Genomic DNA, 23255 nt, shown 5'->3' on the forward strand with positions numbered 1-23255 from the left:
CATCTCTTACCAGGATTCTTACATTCACCTCCTGCCTGGACTCTTGTCCACACTGTGATCACTACAGAGCACAAGACCCATCGTCACACCTCCATTTAAAATGCTGTACTGGCTTGAAGTAAATGCCAAGTCCTGATGATACCTGAAATGATCTTCCATGTCCTGGTCCCTCTGGATGTCACCTTGGACCGATTTCTCCCCTCTCATCCCCACCTCCTTGCTCCATTCAGCCCATGTCTTCCTTGCTATTTCTGAATACAACACACATACTCTCATTTCAGGTCCTCTGCATTAACTGTTTTCTCTAGCCTGAAAGTTTCTTCCTACAAATATCTATAGGACTTGCTCTTTATTAAATCATTACAGAGTCTGTTCAATAGCATCCCTTTTTGCCGCCTATCCTTCTACCTACTTTGTTTTTCCCAACATGCTTACTGATACTTGACATACTCTATGTTTGTTATCAGGATACATTATTTAACTGGGATTCTAGCTCCAGGAAAACAGAGGTTGTTCCATTCTTACTCATTCCTAGCAATAGAGCAAACAATGATAGATTAGCAAATAATATCTATAAATATTGATCAACTGCATAAATAAATAAATCTTGTGCTTGTTTTTTATCCAGAACTCAATGAACATTCTTCAGCCTTACAACTACATGCTACTATATTTCTACTTTTAAGAATCATACCCCTTGTATGAATCATTTTGGACTTAGCATCATATGAGTATCAAAAACACATCTTATTTCTCTTTGTACCTTAACAAGGACGCAATATTTGATGGAGTAAATCTGAAGATATACTGAACACACCTGAATCTCCTGAGCTGTCCTTGAGCAAGTAATTCAGTACCAATTCTACAATCACTAAAGAATGTTCTGCTTTCATAAATAACTAGCAAATTTAGTGCAAATGAAATTGAAGGAGTGTGGTACCTGGCCGACTTGTGTCTGATACCCATTTTGTACTAATGTGGAAGCCACAGAAAATGTTTTGAATGATGTAACAAATCAACAGATTTTCAGAGGATAGTGAAAATTACTTGGCAAAAGCTTGATCTATTAACTCTATGTAAAAATAGCTACATGTCACTTGACATGAGGAATTTTTTTCTAAAACAGCTGAATCGATCCAAACTTCTATTCATTAAGTGGTATTTCAAACAAAAAGCTTTCCTCTACCAAGGAAAAATTAAATTATGATCAATGTATTGAAAAATTATGCCTCAAATTTCAAACTTCTATCAAATCAATTAAAATTAAAAGTCAGATTCTAAAGGGTTAAGTCTTCATCACTGAGAAAAGCCAAGTGTATTTAGTAATTTACTCTCCAAGATTTGGGGAAAGAAAACCCTTGCAACCCTTTCCTTTGAAAACTGATATTCCATTAATATAGTAATCAAAACAGTTGACATGCTAGAACTCTTTTTTACTGTGCAAAAGTAGCAGCAGCATTAACAATAAAGGATTTGGTAAATGAAATTCTTGCCTTATATATGCTACTCACCTGTGGTATAAGTCTATCCAAGTGTTCAGCTCGATTTCCATGAGAAGGGTGTGTAGATAACCATTCTGGCAATTTGGGATGACCATGAAGGCTTTCTGCAAACTCCATTTGCTGCCAAAACACTGAACTGGCTCTTACATCCACACAAGCCTGAAATCAACATTAATAAAAGCACAAAGTGAGCTTAGTTACAAAAACATGCTTAAAAATTTATCTTAGGGGGCTGGGAAGGTGGCTCAGGGGTAGAGTGCTTGCCTTGCATGCATGAGGCCCTGGGTTCGATTCCTCAGCACCACATACACAATAAGAAAAAAGCCGGAAGTGGCGCTGTGGCTCAAGTGGTAGAGCACTAGCCTTGAGCTGAAGAGCTGAGGAACAGCGTCCAGGCCCAGAGTTCAGGCCCCACAACCGGACCCAAAAAAAAGAAAAAAAATTTATCTTAGCCAGACAGGCATGGTGGCACATACCTATAAACTTGGGAGGATGAGACAGGAGATTGTGAATTCTAAGACAGGCAGAACTACATAGCAAGACCCTGTAAAAAGAAAAATGAAGAGCCAGGTGGTGGTAGCTCATACCTAAAATCTTAGCTACTCAGGAGGCTAAGTGCTGAGGATACTGGTTTGAGGCCAGTCAGAGCAGAGAAGTCTATGCGACTCTTATCTTTAATTAAGACTTCTATCTGAAAAAAAATTTTAAAAAGAGCCAGAAATAAAACTGTGGCTCAAGTGGTATAGTGCTAGCCTTCAGCATAAAAGCTCAGGGACAGTACAAAGATCCTGTTCAAGTCCCAGAACAAATACAAAAAAAGAAAAGAAAAGAAAGTAAGGAAGAAGAAGAGAAGGGAAAAGAGGAAGGGGGAGGGAAAGAGGGAAGGAAAAGGAAAAAAAGGGAAGAAAGGAGGGGGGAGAAGTGACGGAAAAAGAAAGAGAATGGAAAGGGGAAGGAAGGAAGGAAGGAAGGAAGAAAGGAAGGAAGGGAGGGAGGGAGGGAGGGAGGGAGGGAGGGAGGGAGGGAGGGAAGAAAAAGAAGAGGAAAACATATGCAGGAGGTACATCGGTCATCAATCAAATCTGATTTAAGGAGGAGCACACCATGACATAATAATCAACTCACAAAAGAAAGAAAGAATTTCAATAGCAGCAAGAGATAAGAGACATATCATATTGAAAAAAAATGAGTCTCAATACAACTGCAGATAGATTTCAATACAACTTCAGGTAGATGTCTCAACAGAAACTCTCTCCATGAGACAGTGAAATGGCTGTATATTTAAAGTGATAAAGGGAAAATCCTGCTAATCAATAATAAATTTATACAGCAATGATGTCTTTCAGAATAAAAATGTTCTAAGACAAGCAAAAACAAAAGGAGTTCATTATCACTAGACTTTTCTTATAGGAATTTTTTAAGGGAGCTCTTTAAACTGAAATGAAAAGCTGCTAATCAATAAGATGAAATATACAAAAGACAAACCAGTGATATATGTTAAACTAAAACATACTTCGAATATTGTAGAATTTTAATGATGGTGTATAACCATCCTTATTAAAAAGGTTGAAAGACACAACTATTCATAAGAATTATAGCTAAAATGAACTGCGATAGGATTCCTTCTGAAATGAAAAAATTAACCAAGCACTTCAAATGGAAGGAGGGGTAAAAATGTACAGTCCTTGAATATAATAAAAATTAACTTATTATCAGCTTGAAATTCATTGTCAAAAAATAAGCCTCATGTCAACTATAAAGCAAAAATCTCTAGTACGAGCATAAAACAAAAACAGAATGGAAAGCACACCGCTACAGAAAACTATCAATGCACAAAGAATATAGTAAGAGTGGAAGAAATTAAGTATCCACAAAACAACTAGCAAAGTAGACTAAGTCCTTACCTATCAATAATGCCTTATATGTAAATGGATTTAAATGTTAAAAAAAAAAGGACAGCATGGGGGTGGGGGGAGATGGGAAGGATTGGGAAGGGGAAAAAAAAGGAGGAGGCAACAATGCTTGATAAGAAATGTATTCATTACCTTGCTCATCTAATTGCAACCCCAATGTACGGTATTTTCACAATTAAAAAAAAGTGTGGGGAAAAAAGACAGCACTGGGTGGATTATCTAAAAATAAAAATAAAAACAAGACCCAACTATACACTGCTAACAAGAGCCTGATTTATTTTCAAATTAATTTATTAATTAGTGATTCTTTATTAGAACCAGCATGAACATTTAGACATACTATTGCAGTACAGAGCACAAACATTATCAAAAATGAAACCTGATCCAACCAGTCTTCATTTAGAGTCTAAGAATTTGACCTGACTTTTAAGGACACATACAGATAGAAAGTGAAGAGTTAGGAAAAAGATATTCAGCAAAATCAGAAACCAAAAGAGAGCAAGGAAGCTATACTTTCATCAGGCAAAATATATTTCAAGTTGGAAAGTATAAAAAGGAACAAAGAAAGGATACAGTTTTAAAGAGATCAATTCATCAAGAGGATATAATAATTGTAAATGTGTTTGCATCCAACATCAGAGCCCCTAAATACATAAAGGAAACATTAAAGGACCTAAAGGGAGTGATAATGGAATATAGCAATAGAGGGACACTTCAATACCTCACACTTTCAAAATGAACAGATCATCCAGACAGAAGATGAATAAGAAAACACTGAGCTTGAACAACACATAGACCAAATGGAGTGAATAAGCATCCACAGCAACAAAATACACATTCTTCTCAGGACATACAATGCATTCACCAGGCTAGATCAAATGTTAGAACACAAAACAAATCTCAGTAACTGTAAGAACACTAAAATTATATCAAGCATTTTTTCTAACCAGATCAATGTAAGTCTGAATCAGTAATAGAAAAGTCTCCCATTAAGGGGATAAATTCTACCAGAGTTTTAAGGGACTAAAGCCAATCTTTTGCAAACATTTCTATAGATATATGTGTGTGTCTATGTATATATATATATATATGTGTGTGTGTATGTGTGTGTATTTATATATGTGTGTATATATGTATATATGTACATATATATATATATATACACATATATATCAAAGAGAAGGGAATATATCCAAATACCTTTCATAAGGCCAACATAATTCTGATAGCAAAAACAGGGCAGTTCGCTGTCATGAGAGCTCAGAATACTTTCTGGGAAAACGAGACTGGAAGGTCTTGCTACTAACTAGGTATGTTATTAGGTGAACAGATACACTTCTGTGGACTCTGGATTCTTACCAAGAAAAGGAGAAATCAGCTCCCAGTTTCCTTCCTGCTCCAAAAGCCTGTGATTCCATAATCTACTATTTTACATAAAGCTTAGAAATTTGGGGTTTTTTTCCCCCTTATTTCTTATTTCTGTGGTGAAACTAGATTCTGTTTGTTACTCAATTTGCTCACTAGATGGTGCTACTGGCATAGTTATATCAGGTTATTTGAAGAAACCAGCAGTGCGTGTTTCCCAGAAGGAGCATTGTAACTTCTGGCATCTGGACAATTCCTCCCTGTGAGAGCATTCCAAGACACCTTAGAGTATTTTTCAAACCTAGTTCCCACCCATTAAACAAAGTAATCTGTCCATAATCGGTGTCACAATCAAAAATAATCATACATACCGTTCTCCTAAGAGACTGCCCAAGTTTAGAATCACTAAAAGAAAATTAGCTTTCCTTTTCACATATAAATAATGAATTCTCAAAAATGAATGGTTTACTTGGTTGTAAAATTAATTTTAAAAGGGCATTTCTGAAATGACTATAAAGTATCCAAGTTTCCTTACAGTGACAAATAAATATGCACCACTACCAAAATAATGCATAGAATTTTTTTGGTCAGGTGATAACCAGACACCATAGTCCAACTAGTAATTATTAACTCATTAATAATTCTCATGATTCTCATAATTAAGAGATCATGAAAATGAGAAGTTTAAAGACTGGTTAAAAATATCATCATGTAAAATATACTCATTAACAGCAGAGCAGAAGAAAGAACCTTCAGGAGGGTGAATGAGCTCTGCTGGGTAACTTCGTTTTAGGGAATTTTCTAACATTTGCTTGGCCCTGGGCCTTGAAACCTCATAAATCCAGGGGAATAGCACAGGACAGACAGCCATAGCTCTCAGGAACTGTTCCCACTGACCAAGCTCATATGACTGATATAAAATCAGAATTCCAGCTTATTAATTTACAGAAATAACTACAAAGTGCACAGCACATTCTTTCTCTTTTAGGAACGTGACGATGAAAGCCTTGCTCTAACCAGAAGGTTGCCTAGTGAGGAGAGAATTAGGAAAAGTAGAATTAAGTAACATGACTTGAATATTAAATGACAAGAAGCCTAGAGAATCTGATGGGAGGTGCTCAGTGTTAGAGCACTAGATTTAATCCACGAATCTGAGAATCTGATGGGAGGTGCTCAGTGTTAGAGCACTAGATTTAAGCCACGAATCTCCATGGGGATTACCCGTGGAGACACACACACACACACACACACACACACACACACACACACACACACACACACACACACACACATGCACTCACGCACGCACGCATGCACACAGTCTGATGTACCAATGTATAAAAATGGATACAAGCCACAAAAATAACAAAGTCCAAGTTATGAAAAATAGTTATGAAAAAATAATTATTTGAGGTAAATTCCCATTTCTCAGACTAGAAAAAAGCCTAAAATAGGTTACATGATTTCCCTACAGTCATGAGGAAGATAAAAGCTCAAAGAGCTGGGAACCTAAAATCCTAATCTCTGCACTAGAGAAGGTCTAAAATCCTTGGAAATGAAAACAAGAGAGCCCTGCCTACATTTCAGTTTTACTCTGTCACTGTTGCTCTAGAACTGTGTCTGTATTTCACCATACTGAATTTTCAGTTCCTGGATTAGATCACGGTTTTTCTTGCCTGTGAGCATGGTTGGCATGCCAGCCACCTCACCCCCACCCCTGCCTCTGTGAACCTATTTCTCTCAGAGGATACTCTTTGCAGAGCTGAACTTTGCATCTTTCTTTCTCAACCCATTCCACAGACATCTCTTCACCATACTTTCCCAAAGGCTGGATGTCTCCTCTGTGCCTTTTGTTAGAATTTTTATTGAATGTCTATGTCTCCTACTTAAAATCCGACTTCTATGAAGGTATTGTGTATTCTTACAACCTAGCAGATAATAAGCATACTAAAAATATATGTCCAATTGATAACAGCAATGTAACAAAAAAGAGAATTTGTAAAATCTGTTTTCTGATGATCGTAACCCATGCACAAAAGACTATTATCCATCAGAAGTAGAGTGCTGATCAGCCCAGAAAAAGCCAATGTAAATGCTGGCCAATGTGCATTTAAGTCTTACCTTAGGAAAGTGAGTATCCCAGCCTAGTAGACCTACTTTTTGTTGTAACAGAGTAGAGAACAGAAAAAGATGAATGAATGGAATCAATCAACCTGTAAAGAGATGGGTGCAGGAGTCTAGGTACAAGATAGCATAGTGGGGTGAAAACGTATAAGTTGCCACCAGGAAACTTGATTAAACGTTAAAACATTAAGAGGAGAATTAAAAGTTTTTTTTTTAATGCAACTGAATACAAAGTAGTACATTTACTGACAAAAGGAAGAGTAAATCATCAGCAGATAAGGGGAATCAAAAGTTAAGTTTGAGATAATTATTGTGAAACAGAGAAGAGGAAATGAAATACTTTAAATTTTTTTTGAAGTGTGGTACTCTAAGGACTTTAATCATATTAGTTTTATGAGACAGGATTAACTACTGTTCCTGTGATATAGATGAGGAAGTTGAGACACAAAAGGAAAAATAACTTGCTTACAGCAAAATGGTACTCTGGCAAAGCAAATTCTCAAACTTGGACAGCCTAGTTCTAAAGCCCGTACATCAGAACTGCACTGAAATGCTTCCCCCACAGTTCAAGGATCTCAGAAAGGTTTAGTATATGATATTGAAAAAGAAGACTTGAGGTTCTTAATAAAAGTAACCATAATAAATAGAAAAACCTCACTTTCTTCCCTCCCAAGCCACAAACAATGACATAGAGTCTGATAGGATTCACCAGCAAATACACTCAAATGGCCAGAGAAAAGGCTCACACACATTCCCTATGAACCGTCTCCAAAGAAAGAGCTGCCCCACACTACTGTAATCTGACTGTGAAATTTACTAGCCCAACCTAAGCACACAGAGATTCTGACAAATTTCTTTTTTTTTTTTTTGGGTCCGGTCGTGGGGCCTGAACTCTGGGCCTGGGCGCTGTCCCTCAGCTCTTCAGCTCAAGGCTAGCGCTCTACCACTTGAGCCATAGCGCCACTTCCGGCTTTTTTCATTTTGCTTATGTGGTGCTGAGGAATCGAACCCAGGGCCTCAGGCATGCAAGGCAAGCGCTCTACCACTGAGCCACCTTCCCAGCCCTCTGACAAATTTCTTAATGAACCATATTTCCTATGTAATGTAAATAAACAATCGTGAGTCATTAATTTGGGGAGTGATATATCCAGGCCTGCGAGAGTAACTGGCCTAGACTTGTCTTTCCAATATGAGTAACAATGAGCCTGGAAAAAATGTACCAGTCAACATGGCCATGAATTTATAACGTACCATGTGATTTTTGTTGTTGTTTTTTAAATACTTATACAGTAACTCATATATGATAAATAGTGAGTGTTTGCTGAAACACTGGTAGATGACATGCAGGCAAAATGCTCACTCCTGTGGTGACAGAGGATTGGAAGAAAGCAGAATTTGGAAAAGAGTGAGGTGAGGACTGTAAGGAAAGCTATTGGAAAACCAATGGAATACTGAGGTAGGTATACAAGAGAATTGTGACAGGGTAACTTTGAGGATTCTATTCATTTTCCCTTCACTAATTGGCCTATCATTGTTGGTTGATCAGAATTAAGTCATATCACATGCTTCCTCTTTCTTTCTTTTATTCTCTTCTAACCTTCACAGAAAAATGTCATGAGCAAAATAATTTTTCAGGTGTTAGGCACAGTGAAATATACCATTCATATTTACGCTGATAAAGATTCCTTATCATAACTCCATCTTGTTTCTTTTTCTCCCCAAATTTTTTTAGCAAGGATTTATTTTAGTATAACGGGATAAAGTGAGAAGGAATGGCAGGAGAGTGGGGAGAAACATTTTCTGCTTTCCATGCAGCAAGTGCAGCCAGGCTCCCTGCATTTTACTTCCATTATCTGATAAAAGCATTTTTGTTTCTTTTCTACGTTCTTACCCATGGTTTAACCCCTGTTTTCACTGTATTTTATTCCAGTGCCCTGCATCTTGTAAATACATTTTTCTAATTTGGAGAGGGGAAAGGGAAATAACAAAATGCTGAAATAAGGATTCAGGTTGACCCATTGTAACAATGTGATATACAAGACACTATGTTGAAAATGAACTTTACAAGTTGGGAGGGGGGGATGGTAGAGGAAAAACGAAGGAGGAGGTAACAATACTCAATAGGAAATGTATTTATTACCTTACTCATGTAACTATAACCCCTCTGCACAGTATTTTTACAATAACAATATACACAAAAAAATTTAAATTTTAAAAATTTAAAAAGAACACAAGAAATTTGAGTGAGATGTGAAAAAGAAATCCTCATTCACCACTAGTGTGGACACTGTGAAAATAAGAGCCAATTTGGAGTTTCCTCAAAACCTGTAAATACACCTACCCTATGATCCAACAATGCCACTCTTCAGCAAATATCAAAAGGATTACAGATCAGGATAAACCAGAGACATGTGCACACCCCATGTTCACTGTAGCACTATTCATTAATAACTAAGCTCTGGAAGCAACTCAGATGCCCAAGAACATGAAGACTGAATCAAAAATATGTGACATAATACATACATACATACATACATATATATGTGTGTGAATATTATTCAGCCATAAAGAAAAAATAAAAATATCTCATTTGCAAGGAAATGTACAGACCTGGAAATCATAGTAAGCAAAGCAAGCCAAGTTCAAAAGGACTAAGTATGGTATATGCCTGTGTGAGATACCATGTGAAACTCCTTTGAATAATCAACACGTGCGTGAACACTAAGAAGTTGAAACACGGCTTCTTTCAGATGTAAGGACTAGCGGGCGAGTGGCTGATACCGAGAGTGAAAGAAGGAGGGTGAATATAGTTAAAATACTGTGTGGAAGCATGAAAATGGAACACAGAAACTTGCTGAGACTGGTTTGAAAAAAGGGAAGGGGAAGAGAGAGAGAATGACAGAGGGGTAACTGCTCAAGATAGTTTGTATACATGAATGGGCATGTTATCATGAAATTCCCTTGTACAACTAATTGATTCTAAGTTAAAATGAGACACAACCATTTGTTGCCTAGAATAAATGCACCTCATTGACAATGACAAACACAAGCATAAAGTCCCTAGCAAATGTAGCCTAAAAGCAAGCACAAATAGTTATACTCATACCTGAAAAAGCCCACTGCAAGCCAAAATTAGCCAGAAGACACAGAGGGTCACTTTATATTGATAAATAGAACAATATACCAAGAGGATTAAACTCCATAAACATACATGGACCAACAGATAAGTCATACAAACAAAAAAGGTCCATAAGGAATTATGAGCATTAATCAGCACTATGGATCAAATGGAATTGATAGACATTTATAGAATATTCCACCCAACAGCTGCAACCCATGGAACTTTTTCCAAAACAGATCATATTTTAGGACATGAAGTAGGTTCTAACAAATACAAGAAAACTGAATAACTTGTGCATTTAATCAGCCTACAATGGTATAAAACTAGAAACCAACAAGAGAAACCACAGAAAATACCTTAACACATGAGGAACAAACAATTCACTTTTGAATGAACAATGGGTTGTTGAAGAAATAAGAGAGAAAATAAAGAACTCCTACAAGCAAATAAGAATAAAAATACAATATAACTGAAACTTTGGGACACAGCAATTACATTAAAAGAGAGAGACACAGATTCAGAGAAAGAACTACAAATAAGTAACATAACAATGCATCACAAACTCTAAGAAAAACAAGAATAAGCCAAATTGAATAGCAGTAGATGGAAAGAAGGAAAAGGTATCAAGATAGAAATAAATATGTATTCAAATGTTTTTTTCTTTCATGTGATTTTTTCTAACACATTTGTAAGATTATTTCTTTGTTGCTTTGTATGTCCCTCCCCCACGGTATAACCCCTGCTTTCACTGTATTTGATGTTGGTATAATTTGTGGAGGGGAAGGGGAAAAACAAATCGCTTAAATAGGGATACAGGTGAACCCATTGCAACAATGAGATGTACAAGTCGTTATGTCGAAAATGAACTTTACAACTTTGGTGGGGGAGGGAAGGTTGGGGGGGCGGGGGAGGATGGGAAGGGATGGGAAGGGGAAACAAAGGAGCAGGCTACAGTGCTTGATAAGAAATGTACTCATGGGGGAGGGGTGGGAAGGATTGGGGGGAGGATGGGAAGGGATGGGAAACAAAGGAGGAGGCTACAATGCTTGATAAGAAATGTACTCATTATCTTGCCCATGTAATTGTAACCCCACTGTACAATATTTTCACAATAAAAAAATAAAAAATAAAAATAAATAAAAAAGAAATGTACTCATTATCTTGCCCATGTAATTGTAACCCCTCTGTACAGTATTTTCACAATAAAAAAAAAGAATGGTACTAAATATAAAAAAAAGAAAAATACAATGAAAAAATGTAGGTACTTTGATAAATCTTCTAGATTTATAAACACTTAGCCAAAGGAATGAAGGAGAGAACTTAACAGAATGAGAGGTGACACAGGGAGTGAATACCAAAGAAATCCAGAAGTTCAATAGGGAATATTTTGAAAACCTATAGCCTAATAAACTGAAAAATCTAGAAGACATGAACAGATTTCTAGATATATGTGACTTACCAAAATTGAGCCAAGAGGATACAAACCATCTAAACAAAACAGTAACACACAATTAAATCGAAGCAACAGAAGAGTATCCCAACAAACTAAAGCCCATTTCACATGACTCAGAATGGCTGTCATCAAGAAACCAAACAACAACTGCTGGTGTGCACGTGGGGGAAATGGGATCCTTAGAGCAGCCAGTGTGGAAATCAATATAGAGTTAAAAAACAAAAATTAAATTTAAAAATCAAAGTTACAACTACTACACTGTTCTGCTGTAATACTCCTGGCCATATAGCCAAAGAAATGTTAAGTCAACATACAATAGTGACACCTGTACACCTATATTCAAAGCAGCAATATTAACAACAGTAAAGCTATAAAAGCAGCCTAGATGCCCATCAGCTAATGAGTGCATAAAGAAAATGTGATAGACAGATAGGTGATAGAGACATATACAATGGAGTATGATTCTGTCATAAAGAATGATAAAATTCAGCTTACTGGCACAAGAACAGACCTGAGGACCAATGGAAGATTCAAAAATGAACCCACAGACCTATAGCCATCTAATCTTCAATAAGGGAGCTAAAAAAATAGAATGGAAGAAAGACAGCTTCTTCAGTAAATAGTGCTGGCAAAATTGGTTAAACACTTGTAGAAAACTAAAGCTAGATCCTTATATATCACCCTGTACCAGAATCAACTCCAAATGGATCAAAGACCTCAAAGTCAAAGGAGATACCCTGAAAACATTATAGGAAGGAATAGGAGAAACTCTAGGGCTCCTTGGCACAGACCAAAAATTTTTTTAATAAAGACTCAGAAACCTGTGGGACACAGCAAAAGCAGTCCTGAGGGGCAAATTTATTGCCTTCAGTGCCCACATCAAGAGAATGGAGACAGACCAAGTAAATAATCTCATGTTGCAATTAAAACAGCTAAAAAACAAGAAAAAAATGGAACCTAAAGTTACTAGACGAAGCCAGATAACCAAATTAAGAGCAGAGATTAACCAATTAGAAAATCAGAAAATTATAGTCAAAATTAACCAAACAAAAAGCTGGTTCTTTGAAAAAATAAACAAAATTGATGGCCCGTTGGCAAGATTAATTTAAAAAAAAGAAGAGAGGAAACCCATATTAACAGGATTAGGGATGCCACGGGAAAAATCACAACACGTACCCAAGATATCCAAACAATTCTAACGGACTACTTTCAAAAGTTATACTCTCTAAAGGAAGAAAACCCGGCAGAAATGGATGCATTTTTAGAGAAATACAAGTTGCCCAAACTGAGCAAAGAAGAAGTAAACCAATTAAATAAGCCAATATCCTACAATGAGATACAGGAAGCTATCAAAAGTCTTCCAACAAAAAAAAGCCCAAGACCAGATGGATTCAGAACAGAATTCTATAAGACCTTTAAAGAAGAACTAATACCCATACTCCTCAAGCTCTTCAGAGAAACAGAGAAGGAGGGAGCTATCCTAAACTCATTCTACGAAGCCAACATCACCCTCATCCCCAAACCAGGCAAAGACCCAACCAAAAAGGAGGCCAATTTTCTTGATGAACACAGATGCACAGATCCTTAACAAGATTCTAACTAACAGAATCCAGAAACACATAAAAAAAATCATACACTATGACCAGGTAGGCTTCATCCCAGAGATGCAGGGATGGTTTAACATACATAAGTCAATAAATGTAATCCAACACATCAACAGAGCCAAGGTCAAGAATCACATGATTATCGCCACAGATGCAGAAAAGGCCTTTGATAAAATTCAACATTCATTCATGCTAAAAGCTCTGGAGAAAATAGGAATAGAAGGAACATTTCTAAAAACAATAAAAGCCATTTATGACAGACCAATAGCCAATGTTATACTTAATTAGGAAAAGCTACAACCAATTCTCCCAAAATCAGGAACAAGGCAAGGATGCCCACTGTCTCCACTCCTCTTCAATATAGTCCTGGAACCCTTAGCCAGGGCAATAAGGCAAGAAAAAGACATTAAAGGGATCCGCATAGGGAAAGAAGAAGTTAAACTATCCCTTTTTGCAGACCACATGATACTATACCTTCACAATCCCAAAAACTCCATCCCCAAACTCTTAGAAATCATAAATCACTTTGGCAAAGTAGCAGGATACAAAATAAACCCACAAAAATCAGTTGCCTTCCTGTACACTGACAATGTACAAAAAGAGAGGGAAATAAAGGGAGCAACCCCATTCACAATAACCTCCCCAAAAATAAAATATTTAGGAATTAACCTAACCAAAGATGTAAAAGAACTATTTAATGAAAACTATAAAAAGTTAAAGAAATAAATTGCAGAAGACACTAGGAAATGGAAAGACCTCCCATGCTCTTGGATAGGCCGACTTAATATAGTAAAGATAGTAATACTTCCAAAATTAATATACAAATTCAATGCAATTCCTATTAAAATCCCAATGACCTATACCACTGAAATACAGAAAACAGTCCAAAAATTCATATGGAACAACAAAAGACCTAGAATAGCCAAAACAATTCTAGGGAATAAAGACAACATGGGAGGGATATCCATGCCGAACTTCAAACTCTACTACAGAGCTATAATAACAAAGACAGCATGGTACTGGCACAAAAACAGACTCGAAGACCAATGGAACAGAATAGAAGATCCAGAAATAAATCCACAGGCCTACAGCCAGCTGATATGTAACAAAGGAGCCAAAGACATACAATGGAAGAAACACAGCCTCTTCAACCACTGGTGCTGGGAAAACTGGGTGGCCACATGCAGAAAACTAAAAGTGGACCCCAGCCTATCACCATGCACCAACATCAACTCAAAATGGATTAAAGACCTTGACATTAAACCTGAATCTCTGAAACTACTGCAGGACAGAGTAGGAGAGACACTTGAACTAATAGGCACAGGAAAGAACTTCCTGAACAGAGTCCCAGGGTCACAACAAATTGGAGAGAGGCTCGACAAATGGGACTACCTTAAAATAAAAAGCTTCAGTACAGCTAAATCTATCACAACCAAGCTAGAAAGACAACCAATTGGGAAAAAATATTTACCAGCAATATATCAGACAAGGGGTTAACATCCTGTATATGCAGGGAACTCAAGAAACTAATCCCTCCCAAACCTAACAAACCAATTACTAAATAGGCAAGGGAACTAAAGAGGGACTTCCCAAATGAAGAAATAAAAATGGCAAAGAAACACATGAGGAAATGTTCATCATCCCTGGTAGTGAAGGAAATGCAAATAAAGACAACCCTGAGATACCACCTTACCCCAGTCAGAATGTCCCACATCCACAAATCAGCCAACGACAAATGCTGGAGGGGATGTGGAGAAAGAGGAACCCTATTACCCTGCTGGTGGGAATGTACACTTATACAATCACTTTGGAAAGCAGTCTGGAGGGTCCTTAGAAAGCTAAAGATTGACCTCCCTTACGACCTAGTCATACCACTTCTAGGCATCTACCCTGAACAACAGGAATCAATATACAAGGACACGTGCACCTCCATGTTTATTGCAGCACTGTTCACAATAGCTAGGATATGGGAACAACCCAGATGCCCCACCACAGATGAATGGATCCAAAAATTGTGGTATCTATACACAATGGAATATTATGCAGCCATTAGAAATGACAAAATAATGGCATTTGCAGGGAAATGGATGGAGCTAGAAGGAATCATGTTGAGCGAGGTAAGCCAAGAGCAAAGAGACAAACGGTACATGGTCTCCCTGATAAGTGGATGCTAAATCCAAAATGTTAGGTGATACGACAAAACTAACAGGACTTAAAAAACAAAGAACTCCCACTCATCTGGTCGAACCACTACTAAATATCCCCATGCTGCTGATCACATGAATGGTGTATATGTGTACACCGTTATATGTTATAGACTGTGATAGACAATTTGCTCCAGGAAAGTTAGAATGAACTTGTGACTTTAAATGAGCATCATTATTCCAAAATACTGTGAAATTTGGGAAATTATATAATCACTTAATCACAATTAAAAAAAAAAAAAAAGAACCTCGGGGAAGGTAGGGAGGGAAGGGATGGTAGGGGGAAAACAATGGAGGGGGTAACAATGCTCAATAAGAAGTGTACCCAATTACCTTACTCATGTACCTTACTCATGTAACTGTAACCCTCTGTATAGTATCTTTACAATAAAAAATTTAAAAAAAAAAGACCCAGAAACACAACAAATCAAAGAAAGGTTGGACAAATGGGATTGCATGAAACTGCAGAGCTTCTGCATGGCAAAGGACATAAAGCCCATAGATTGGGAGAAGATCTTCACTAGCCATACAACAGACAAGGGTCTCATATCTAAAATATACTTAGAACTCAAAAAATTAAATCCCCCAACAACAAATCCTCAAAGAAACAACTGCCAGATTAATAAGTGGGCTCAAGACTTAAGGAAAGAATTCTCTGAAGAAGAAATAAGAATGGCCAATAGACACATGAAGAAATGCTCAACTTCTCCAGCCATAAAAGAAATGTAAATCAAAACAACAGGAGGAGGCGGCAACAATGTTTGATAAGAAATATACTCATTATCTTGCCCATGTAATTGTAACCCCTCTGCATGCATGAGGCCCTGGGTTCAATTCCTCAACACCACATAAGCAGAAAAAGCCGGAAGTGGTGCTGTGGCTCAAGTGGTAGAGTGCTAGCCTTGAGTTGAAGAGCTGAGGGACAGTGGGCACCCAGGCCCAGAGATCAGGCCCCACGACTGATAATAAAAAAAAAAATTAGAAACATTGAGATTCTACCTCACCCCAGTTAGAATGGCTATAATCAAGAAATCTAATAACAACAGATGCTGGAGGGGATGTGGCCAAAAGGGAACCCTACTGCATTATTGGTGGGAGTGTAAACTTGTTCAACCACTTTGGAAAGCAGTATGGAGGTTCTTCAAAAGACTACCATAGAGCTCCCGTATGACCCAGCAATCCCACTTTTGGGCATTTACCCAAAGATCAAACAAGGCCATACTAAAGCTACCTGCACAACGATGTTTATTCACCAGAGCTAAGATATGGAACCAACCCAGATGCCCCTCAGTAGATGAATGGATCAAGAAAATGTGTGTTTATATATATAATGGAATTCTATGCCTCCATTTATTAGGAAATGGAAAGACTTGGAAAAAATTGTATTACGTGAAGTAAGCCAGACCCAAAGAAACATAGGTCCCATGGTTTTCCTTATTTGCAGTAACTAGTATACGTCTAGGATAATCTTACCAGACTAAGCAGAAAAGGTCAAAAGATATATACACATGACCATATAAGATGATGTTAAGCGAAATGAACCCAAGATAGGGACACAAGAGATTTTATCTTTGTCACTGTTGTTTTTAATGTACTATATATATATATTTTGTTTCTTTTGTATGTTCTTCCCCCATTGTATAACCCGTTTTCACTGTATTTGATTCTGAGGCCCTGCATCTTGTATATACATTTGTCTAATTTGGGGAGGGTAAGGAGAAATAACAAAATGCTGAAACAAGGATATAGGTTGACCCATTGTAACAATGAGATGTACAAGATACTATGTTGAAAACGAACTTTACAACTTGAGCAGGGAGGGAGGAGTTGAGGAGTAGGGAGGGAAGGGTTGGTAGGGGGAAAACAAAGAGCTGGTAACAATGCTCAGCAGGAAATGTACTCATTACCTTACTCGTGTAAATGTAACCTCTCTGTACAATACGTTTACAATAAAAAATACATTTAAAAAAGAATGATTAAATTATATCATATGCAGGTAAATGATTGGAACAAGAGATCATGTCAAAAGCCATACTGACAAGTCAAGTTTTCTCTCAAACATGGCAGCTAGTCCTTAAAAGTGAACGACAAGAATGTGGTTATAGTTTTGTTTGGATGGGTACCAGCAGGTTAGTGAAATGAGAAGGTATGGAGATTTGAACATGGCCCAAGTGCCCTATATGCGTATATGAAAATATAAGGAAACATGGGGGCACACTATATGCATATGGGAAAATGGCTATGAAACCCCTTTGTACATCTAATATATACAGACCAAACAATAGAAGTAAAGTTTTTTTTTAACCAGAACATAGAATGCACATAAAGGGAATACTTGATTGACTATAGCATATTAAAATTAGAAGATTCTTGATACAACAAATTTTTTGCACCTTTCTTTAGGAACCTCTTAGAGTATTTAGACTAATAACTCCCTTAACTCCACTTAGTTAATATTCAAAGAACCACTTTTGCAAAGGAGTAGTATTTTGACTTATAAAATCAAATTCATAAAACATGAGAGATTTTTTAAATAGTCATTAATTTGTGACTACTGGAAACTCAACAAAGGATCAAATAAAATTTGAGTTTAATAGCAAACTGGCATTATATACAATTCTTTTCATTTTCATTTTAAGTCCTAATATTCAGTTATCACAGATGATTAAAATAGACAATGCAAAGTGTCATCTTCAGTAGAGAGGAATGAAGCCAACTTAGTAAAGGCCCAGAGTTGGCTCTCTCTGGTTTGAAAGAGAAAAAAAGCTACTCATCTGCTAAAACAAAAATAACCTAAATTCCTGTTACAAATATTAACAACTCAATTTGCTTGGCCAGGATCATAGCTATAATAACATTAATCTTTCTACAGATGGAGGAAGAACAACTACACCTTTTAATGTAGTCAAAAACAAACAAACAAACAAAAAACTCCTTAGATGAAAGAAGTGAAAGGAAAGAAGTAAAATAAAGAAAGCTGTAGCTCTCCAAAAGGCACACATTTTTAAATGGGGTTTTTGTGCTGGTACTGGGGGTTTGAGATCAGGTCCTTGAGCCTCATCTTGCTCAAGGCTTCACTTCCAGCATTTTATGAGTAGTTTATTAGAGATAAAAGTCTCATGGACTTTCCTGCCTGGGCTGGCTTAGAACCATGATCCTTCTATCTCAGCCTCCTGAGTAGCTAAGATTACAGGCATAAGCCACTGACACTTAAATATGTTTTAAAATTTTAATTCACATATATCAAATAATTTATATATGTACATTATTTATTTATGTATAGAAATGTATTTATATATATATAAAACTTATTTCTAATACATCAAGGGTAGGGGACACACACAGTAAAAGTGAGAGAGTGTTCACCTAGGAAGCACAAAGCCCTGACTTCAAACCCTAGTACCGACCTTCCCCCATACAAAAAGAAGTCTGAGATTTTATAAAACCTTATAAGTATTGTACTATAATTTCACATATTCTTATCGAAAGTATAACCAAAGCTCATATTCAGAAGAGAGTTAGATGAATATTGTTAGTTATATATCCTTCCAAAGGCCACCCTCTTCTAGTTTTATCATTCAATTAAAGTTGTATAAAGGGCACTATGGTTTGGATTACATCTGAGTGATCCCCAAGTGTCCACTATATCTAAAAGTTTTCATCCCAGGATGGGTCTCCTTTTCAAAAGTATCACCTGTTGGAGGTCTTTACGTCACTGGGGATATGCCTTGGAAAGAGACTGGGGACCCTGCCTATTCTCTCTTTTTCCTCTGCTCTGGCTCTACTCTGACCAATTTTCTTCTATACAAACTCCTACCACAGTGGGCCACCATCCTCCTTACACTCTCACCAGAACTGAGCTGATGTAGGCAAAACTGTGACCTAAACTAAACATTTCTTGTGATAGCAGCCTTCACTATTTTGCTATACCAACATGAAGCTGATTGACACAAAGGGTTAGTGAATCCAATTCTCATTCTCTGTCCATGCCAAACACTAAGATGACCCACGTGCAGCCTGTACCACATGAAGGGCTTTCACTACTGATGACTTTACCTTTGCAGCGAGTTGCAGTCCAATTTTGTCAGCTTCAGACTCCAGTGTTCTGCTGTATGGTCTATCAAACATGAACTAAGAAGAAATGGTATAGAAAAAAAACTCCATTAAGGCAATTCATTTCATAACTAAAGGAATAACAAAGTGAATTTTTTTAAATTAATTTCATGGAGAAATTAGGATATAATTTTCTACATTATAATTAAGACTTAAAGGACATGGTGATATAAGTGTAAATATGGCCTTTATTACTATTATAGATTAATACTTTAAAAACATGGAAAAAGTGAAAAAAAGGCACACTTAACGAATTTCCAGGTGGTGTGCAGTATCATTAGTTAATTTCCAGTTATAACCTCACTATCGAATGCAGAGTTCCCTAAGAAAGCTTACTGATGAAAGCTTTTACTATGGCCAAGGCATATTCTGGTTGTATAGTTTAAAATGAAAAAAAACTAAATAATAGGTGTATAACATGCAGGAATGCCTCTAGAGGATTTATTTCAGTAAGAAAATTAACCATACTGCAGAATGTTCTTTCTTTGATAAATTATCTTAATTTCCTCTTCCTTTTCCAAGTATTGATTAGCCAAGAAAATGAAATTTTCTTTTTACATTAAATAAAAAATATAAATAGACATCGTAACTTTAATTTTCCTAATTACTTGTATTTATGAGCAAGTTTTCCAGTTAAATTCTAATTTTCAGTAAGTACTAAAACTTTTTAGGAGATGGATCAATATGCAGGACTATTGAGAAAAAAAAGCTATTAATTGGGGAAGCAGTTTTTCAAAGGCAGTTACATATTTGTGATGGCTAGAAATAACATAATCAATCTGATCCACAGGATGTATAGCTTTCTTCCTTCTGAAGCACATGTGTTTTAAGTTGACAAACTAAATCACATAGTATCTTCACTCTCAATGGTAGTCTGTACCTGTTGCACTGACTCTACTAATACAGAATTAAAAAGTACTGCTATAAATAACATCAAATGTAATCATAGCTTAGTGCAGCTAGTAACAGACCAAACTCCTTTGAAAAGACTAAGAATAAAATTAATATCTCACATTTACTGAGTCCTTACTTTGTGCCAGCAACTATGTTAAATACTTTACTTAAATCAGTGGTTCTCAGAAGTGAAGGTATGTGTGGCTAAAGTGGTTGAATTCTAGCCTTGAGTGGAAAAAAAAAATCAGTGACTCAAGCTAGTGTGATTTTGTCCCCTAGGACATTTGTGAAAGTTTGGAAATTATTACTTTTTTTAAGATGAGGTCTCACTATGTTTCCCAGGTTGGTCTTGAACTTGTAGACTCAAGTAATTCTCTTACCTCAGCCTCCCAAGAAGCTAGGATCATATAAAGATGTGTGCCACCAACTCTAGCTCTTGGAGAACTTTTTTGTTAGTGACAGACTTGAAATCAGGGCCTCATGCTTGATCAGCTTGCTTGTTCATGGCTAGTGCTCTAACACTTGACCGATGCCTCCAGCCCAGCTTTTTGCTCTCTAATTAGAGATGGAATTGTGCAGACTTTTCTGTCTGGGCTTCCTCTGAACCTCAGTCCTCTAGGTCACAGCCTCTTGAGTAGCTAGCATTACAGTATGAGCCATTTTGATTGTCACAACTGTAGGGAGAGAAAGCCACTAGCATCTATTGAATAGAGAGCAGATATACTACTAAACATCCTATGACACACAGGAGAATTCCCCATGACAAACAATAATCCAGTCCAAAATGTCAGTAGTTCTATTAATTGTGCATAAGTGTATATATCATTCAATCACATCAAATGAATTAATAGCACATGAATGTAGGCAATTCCCACACCATAACAAATTTAGATTAATTTCTGCTCTTCCAAATACAGAGAACAGTGTTTTATGGAGAGGAAAAAAAATTTCCTTGCCTGCAAAATTATCCAGGGGCCTCAACTTAAGGAAAAGGAATTCAAACAGAAGACAGCCCATTTTATTTTCCATTGAAGTATCAAGCTGGAGAATTACATTCCCATGCTGCAAAGGCAGGATTCAGCAAGTATGTCCAGAGTGAAAAACAGCTATAGCATATATTTTCTATGGCCATCTTCCATTATGAAAAAGAAAAGCATTTACAGATAGATAGGGGGAAATGACATTAATTCCTTTGTCATCCCAGCAGATCAATGATAGAAACAAAGTTCAAATTATGAAGTCCTATAACCAAAGTACTATCCATTTTTTCTTCTTCTTTTTGTGAACCTTCACTGCATGTAAGTGAAGTCAAATGATCTCAACACTTAACAAATGACTTAGTTATTAAGTCTCAAAAGCAGTTTGTCTCAAAGAATGTTGCACATTAGATTTGAACAGCACCCAGATGGTACTCTGATGGGTGCTCTAACAAATCATTAAATAAACAAATAGCAGGCTGTTCCTAAATAACCAACTCTCTCCCAAGACAAGAGAAAATATTTGCAGAGAAAGATGTAAAATAAAATAATTAATCAGCTAACAAAGCAGTCGTGAAGCCCTACTTTCCATAGTGTTTTGAACAAAATGAGAGATTTAATAAATATGTAACTTCTATGAACAGAAATCAGCAAACACCTAGTAAGACTGTTGCTTTCAATATTTTTAAGGCAGGGTTCATTTAACTGGGAACAGGAGTACATAGTGGTAAAATAGCTTTAGCCAATCCCATATTCATTAAGATTTGGAGATTTCTTCCTAAAAAGAAATCTATCAAATATAAATATCTGGAGCAGGGACAGTCGCTCAGTGCACTGGAAGGGAGACTGGAAGGAAGGTTCAGAGACTAGGTTTTCTCTCTGTAAAGCTACCTATGGGGAGAAAAATTACATTAGCCAAGTTACTAAGCCCTTTGAGTCCATCCTTTATGTATTATTTAAGACATGTTCTATTCCTTAATTTAAATGCTGAGATATAAAAATCTTCCCTAAAAGTGAGAAAACATGACACCAAAATTTAGTTTCCAAATTTTATATTATGAAATATGAAAACATTGGCAGCTGGACATCAGTGGCTCACTCCTTTAATCCTACTACTAAGAAGGCTGAGCTCTAGGATCGTGGTTCAAAACCAGCCTGGGTAAGAAAGTCTGTAAGACTCTTATCTTTAATTAAATACTCAGAAAAAGTCAGAAGCAGCAATGTGTCTCAAGTAGTAGAACGCTAGCCTTGAACATAAAGAGAATCAGGGACAGCACCCAGGCCCTGAGTTCAAGCCCCAAGACTAGCAAAAAATAAAAATTAATAAAAATAGAAACATGGGTGACATTTGTTGCTTTACAGTAATATTAAAATATCTTCATCACAGGTCACTGTAAATTCAAGTGATTATCTCAGACTTACCTCCTGAAACTTAGACTGTATCCACTGGCCCAAAATTGCCAAGCTATCTCGTGGACAAATGGCCCAAATCATTGTAAGGAAAATCATACCCAGGAAATCCAACAAATGAACCAAACTAGCCTTTTCTGCCTAAAAATAATCAAAATAATGAAAATAGATTTAATAAGTTGAGAAAGTACATATTTACATTTTCTGGTTATCATGTGAATCACATAAAACAATTATATGTATTCAACTAGATTTCACCAACTAAGATCCAAAGTTTTTCTTCAGATTAGTAACAAAAAGTTCCCAGAAAGTTCTGGGTTTCCCTATGTATTTATTCACTCACTTAATTAACATTCACTTACTTACTTAACATTAACATGCACTTAACATTTACTGACCTACTTGCTAACAGACACAAGCACAGCAACTCTACAAAAGAAGTATAATTGCCCCCATTTCATACATAAAGAAGGTGAGAAGGAATGAGATCTTTAAAGCTGATCAAATTCACACAGCTTTTACTCAAAGAATTTTTCCTAATATAGTCATTGTATCTTAAAAAATATTTTCTTTGC

The 23255-nt window shown here is 36.6% G+C and overlaps 1 protein-coding gene across 4 annotated transcripts in view; it reads right to left on the reverse strand.

The window, feature by feature from the left end:
• Window positions 1–23255, reverse strand: part of Oma1 (OMA1 zinc metallopeptidase) — a 58801-nt gene that overhangs the window by 19638 nt on the left and 15908 nt on the right. For all 4 annotated transcript variants that reach the window (XM_069987151.1, XM_069987152.1, XM_069987154.1 and 1 more), the window contains 3 exons: window positions 22693–22821; window positions 19343–19417; window positions 1512–1661 (listed from right to left, as the gene is read on the reverse strand). In XM_069987151.1, coding sequence (XP_069843252.1) covers window positions 1512–1661; window positions 19343–19417; window positions 22693–22821 — 354 coding nt within the window. The remainder of the gene's footprint in view (window positions 1–1511; window positions 1662–19342; window positions 19418–22692; window positions 22822–23255) is intronic.

This window comes from Dipodomys merriami, unplaced genomic scaffold (assembly GCF_024711535.1).
Source record: "Dipodomys merriami isolate MVZ:Mamm:240054 unplaced genomic scaffold, mDipMer1.0.p SCAF_34, whole genome shotgun sequence".
NCBI lineage: Eukaryota > Metazoa > Chordata > Mammalia > Rodentia > Heteromyidae > Dipodomys > Dipodomys merriami.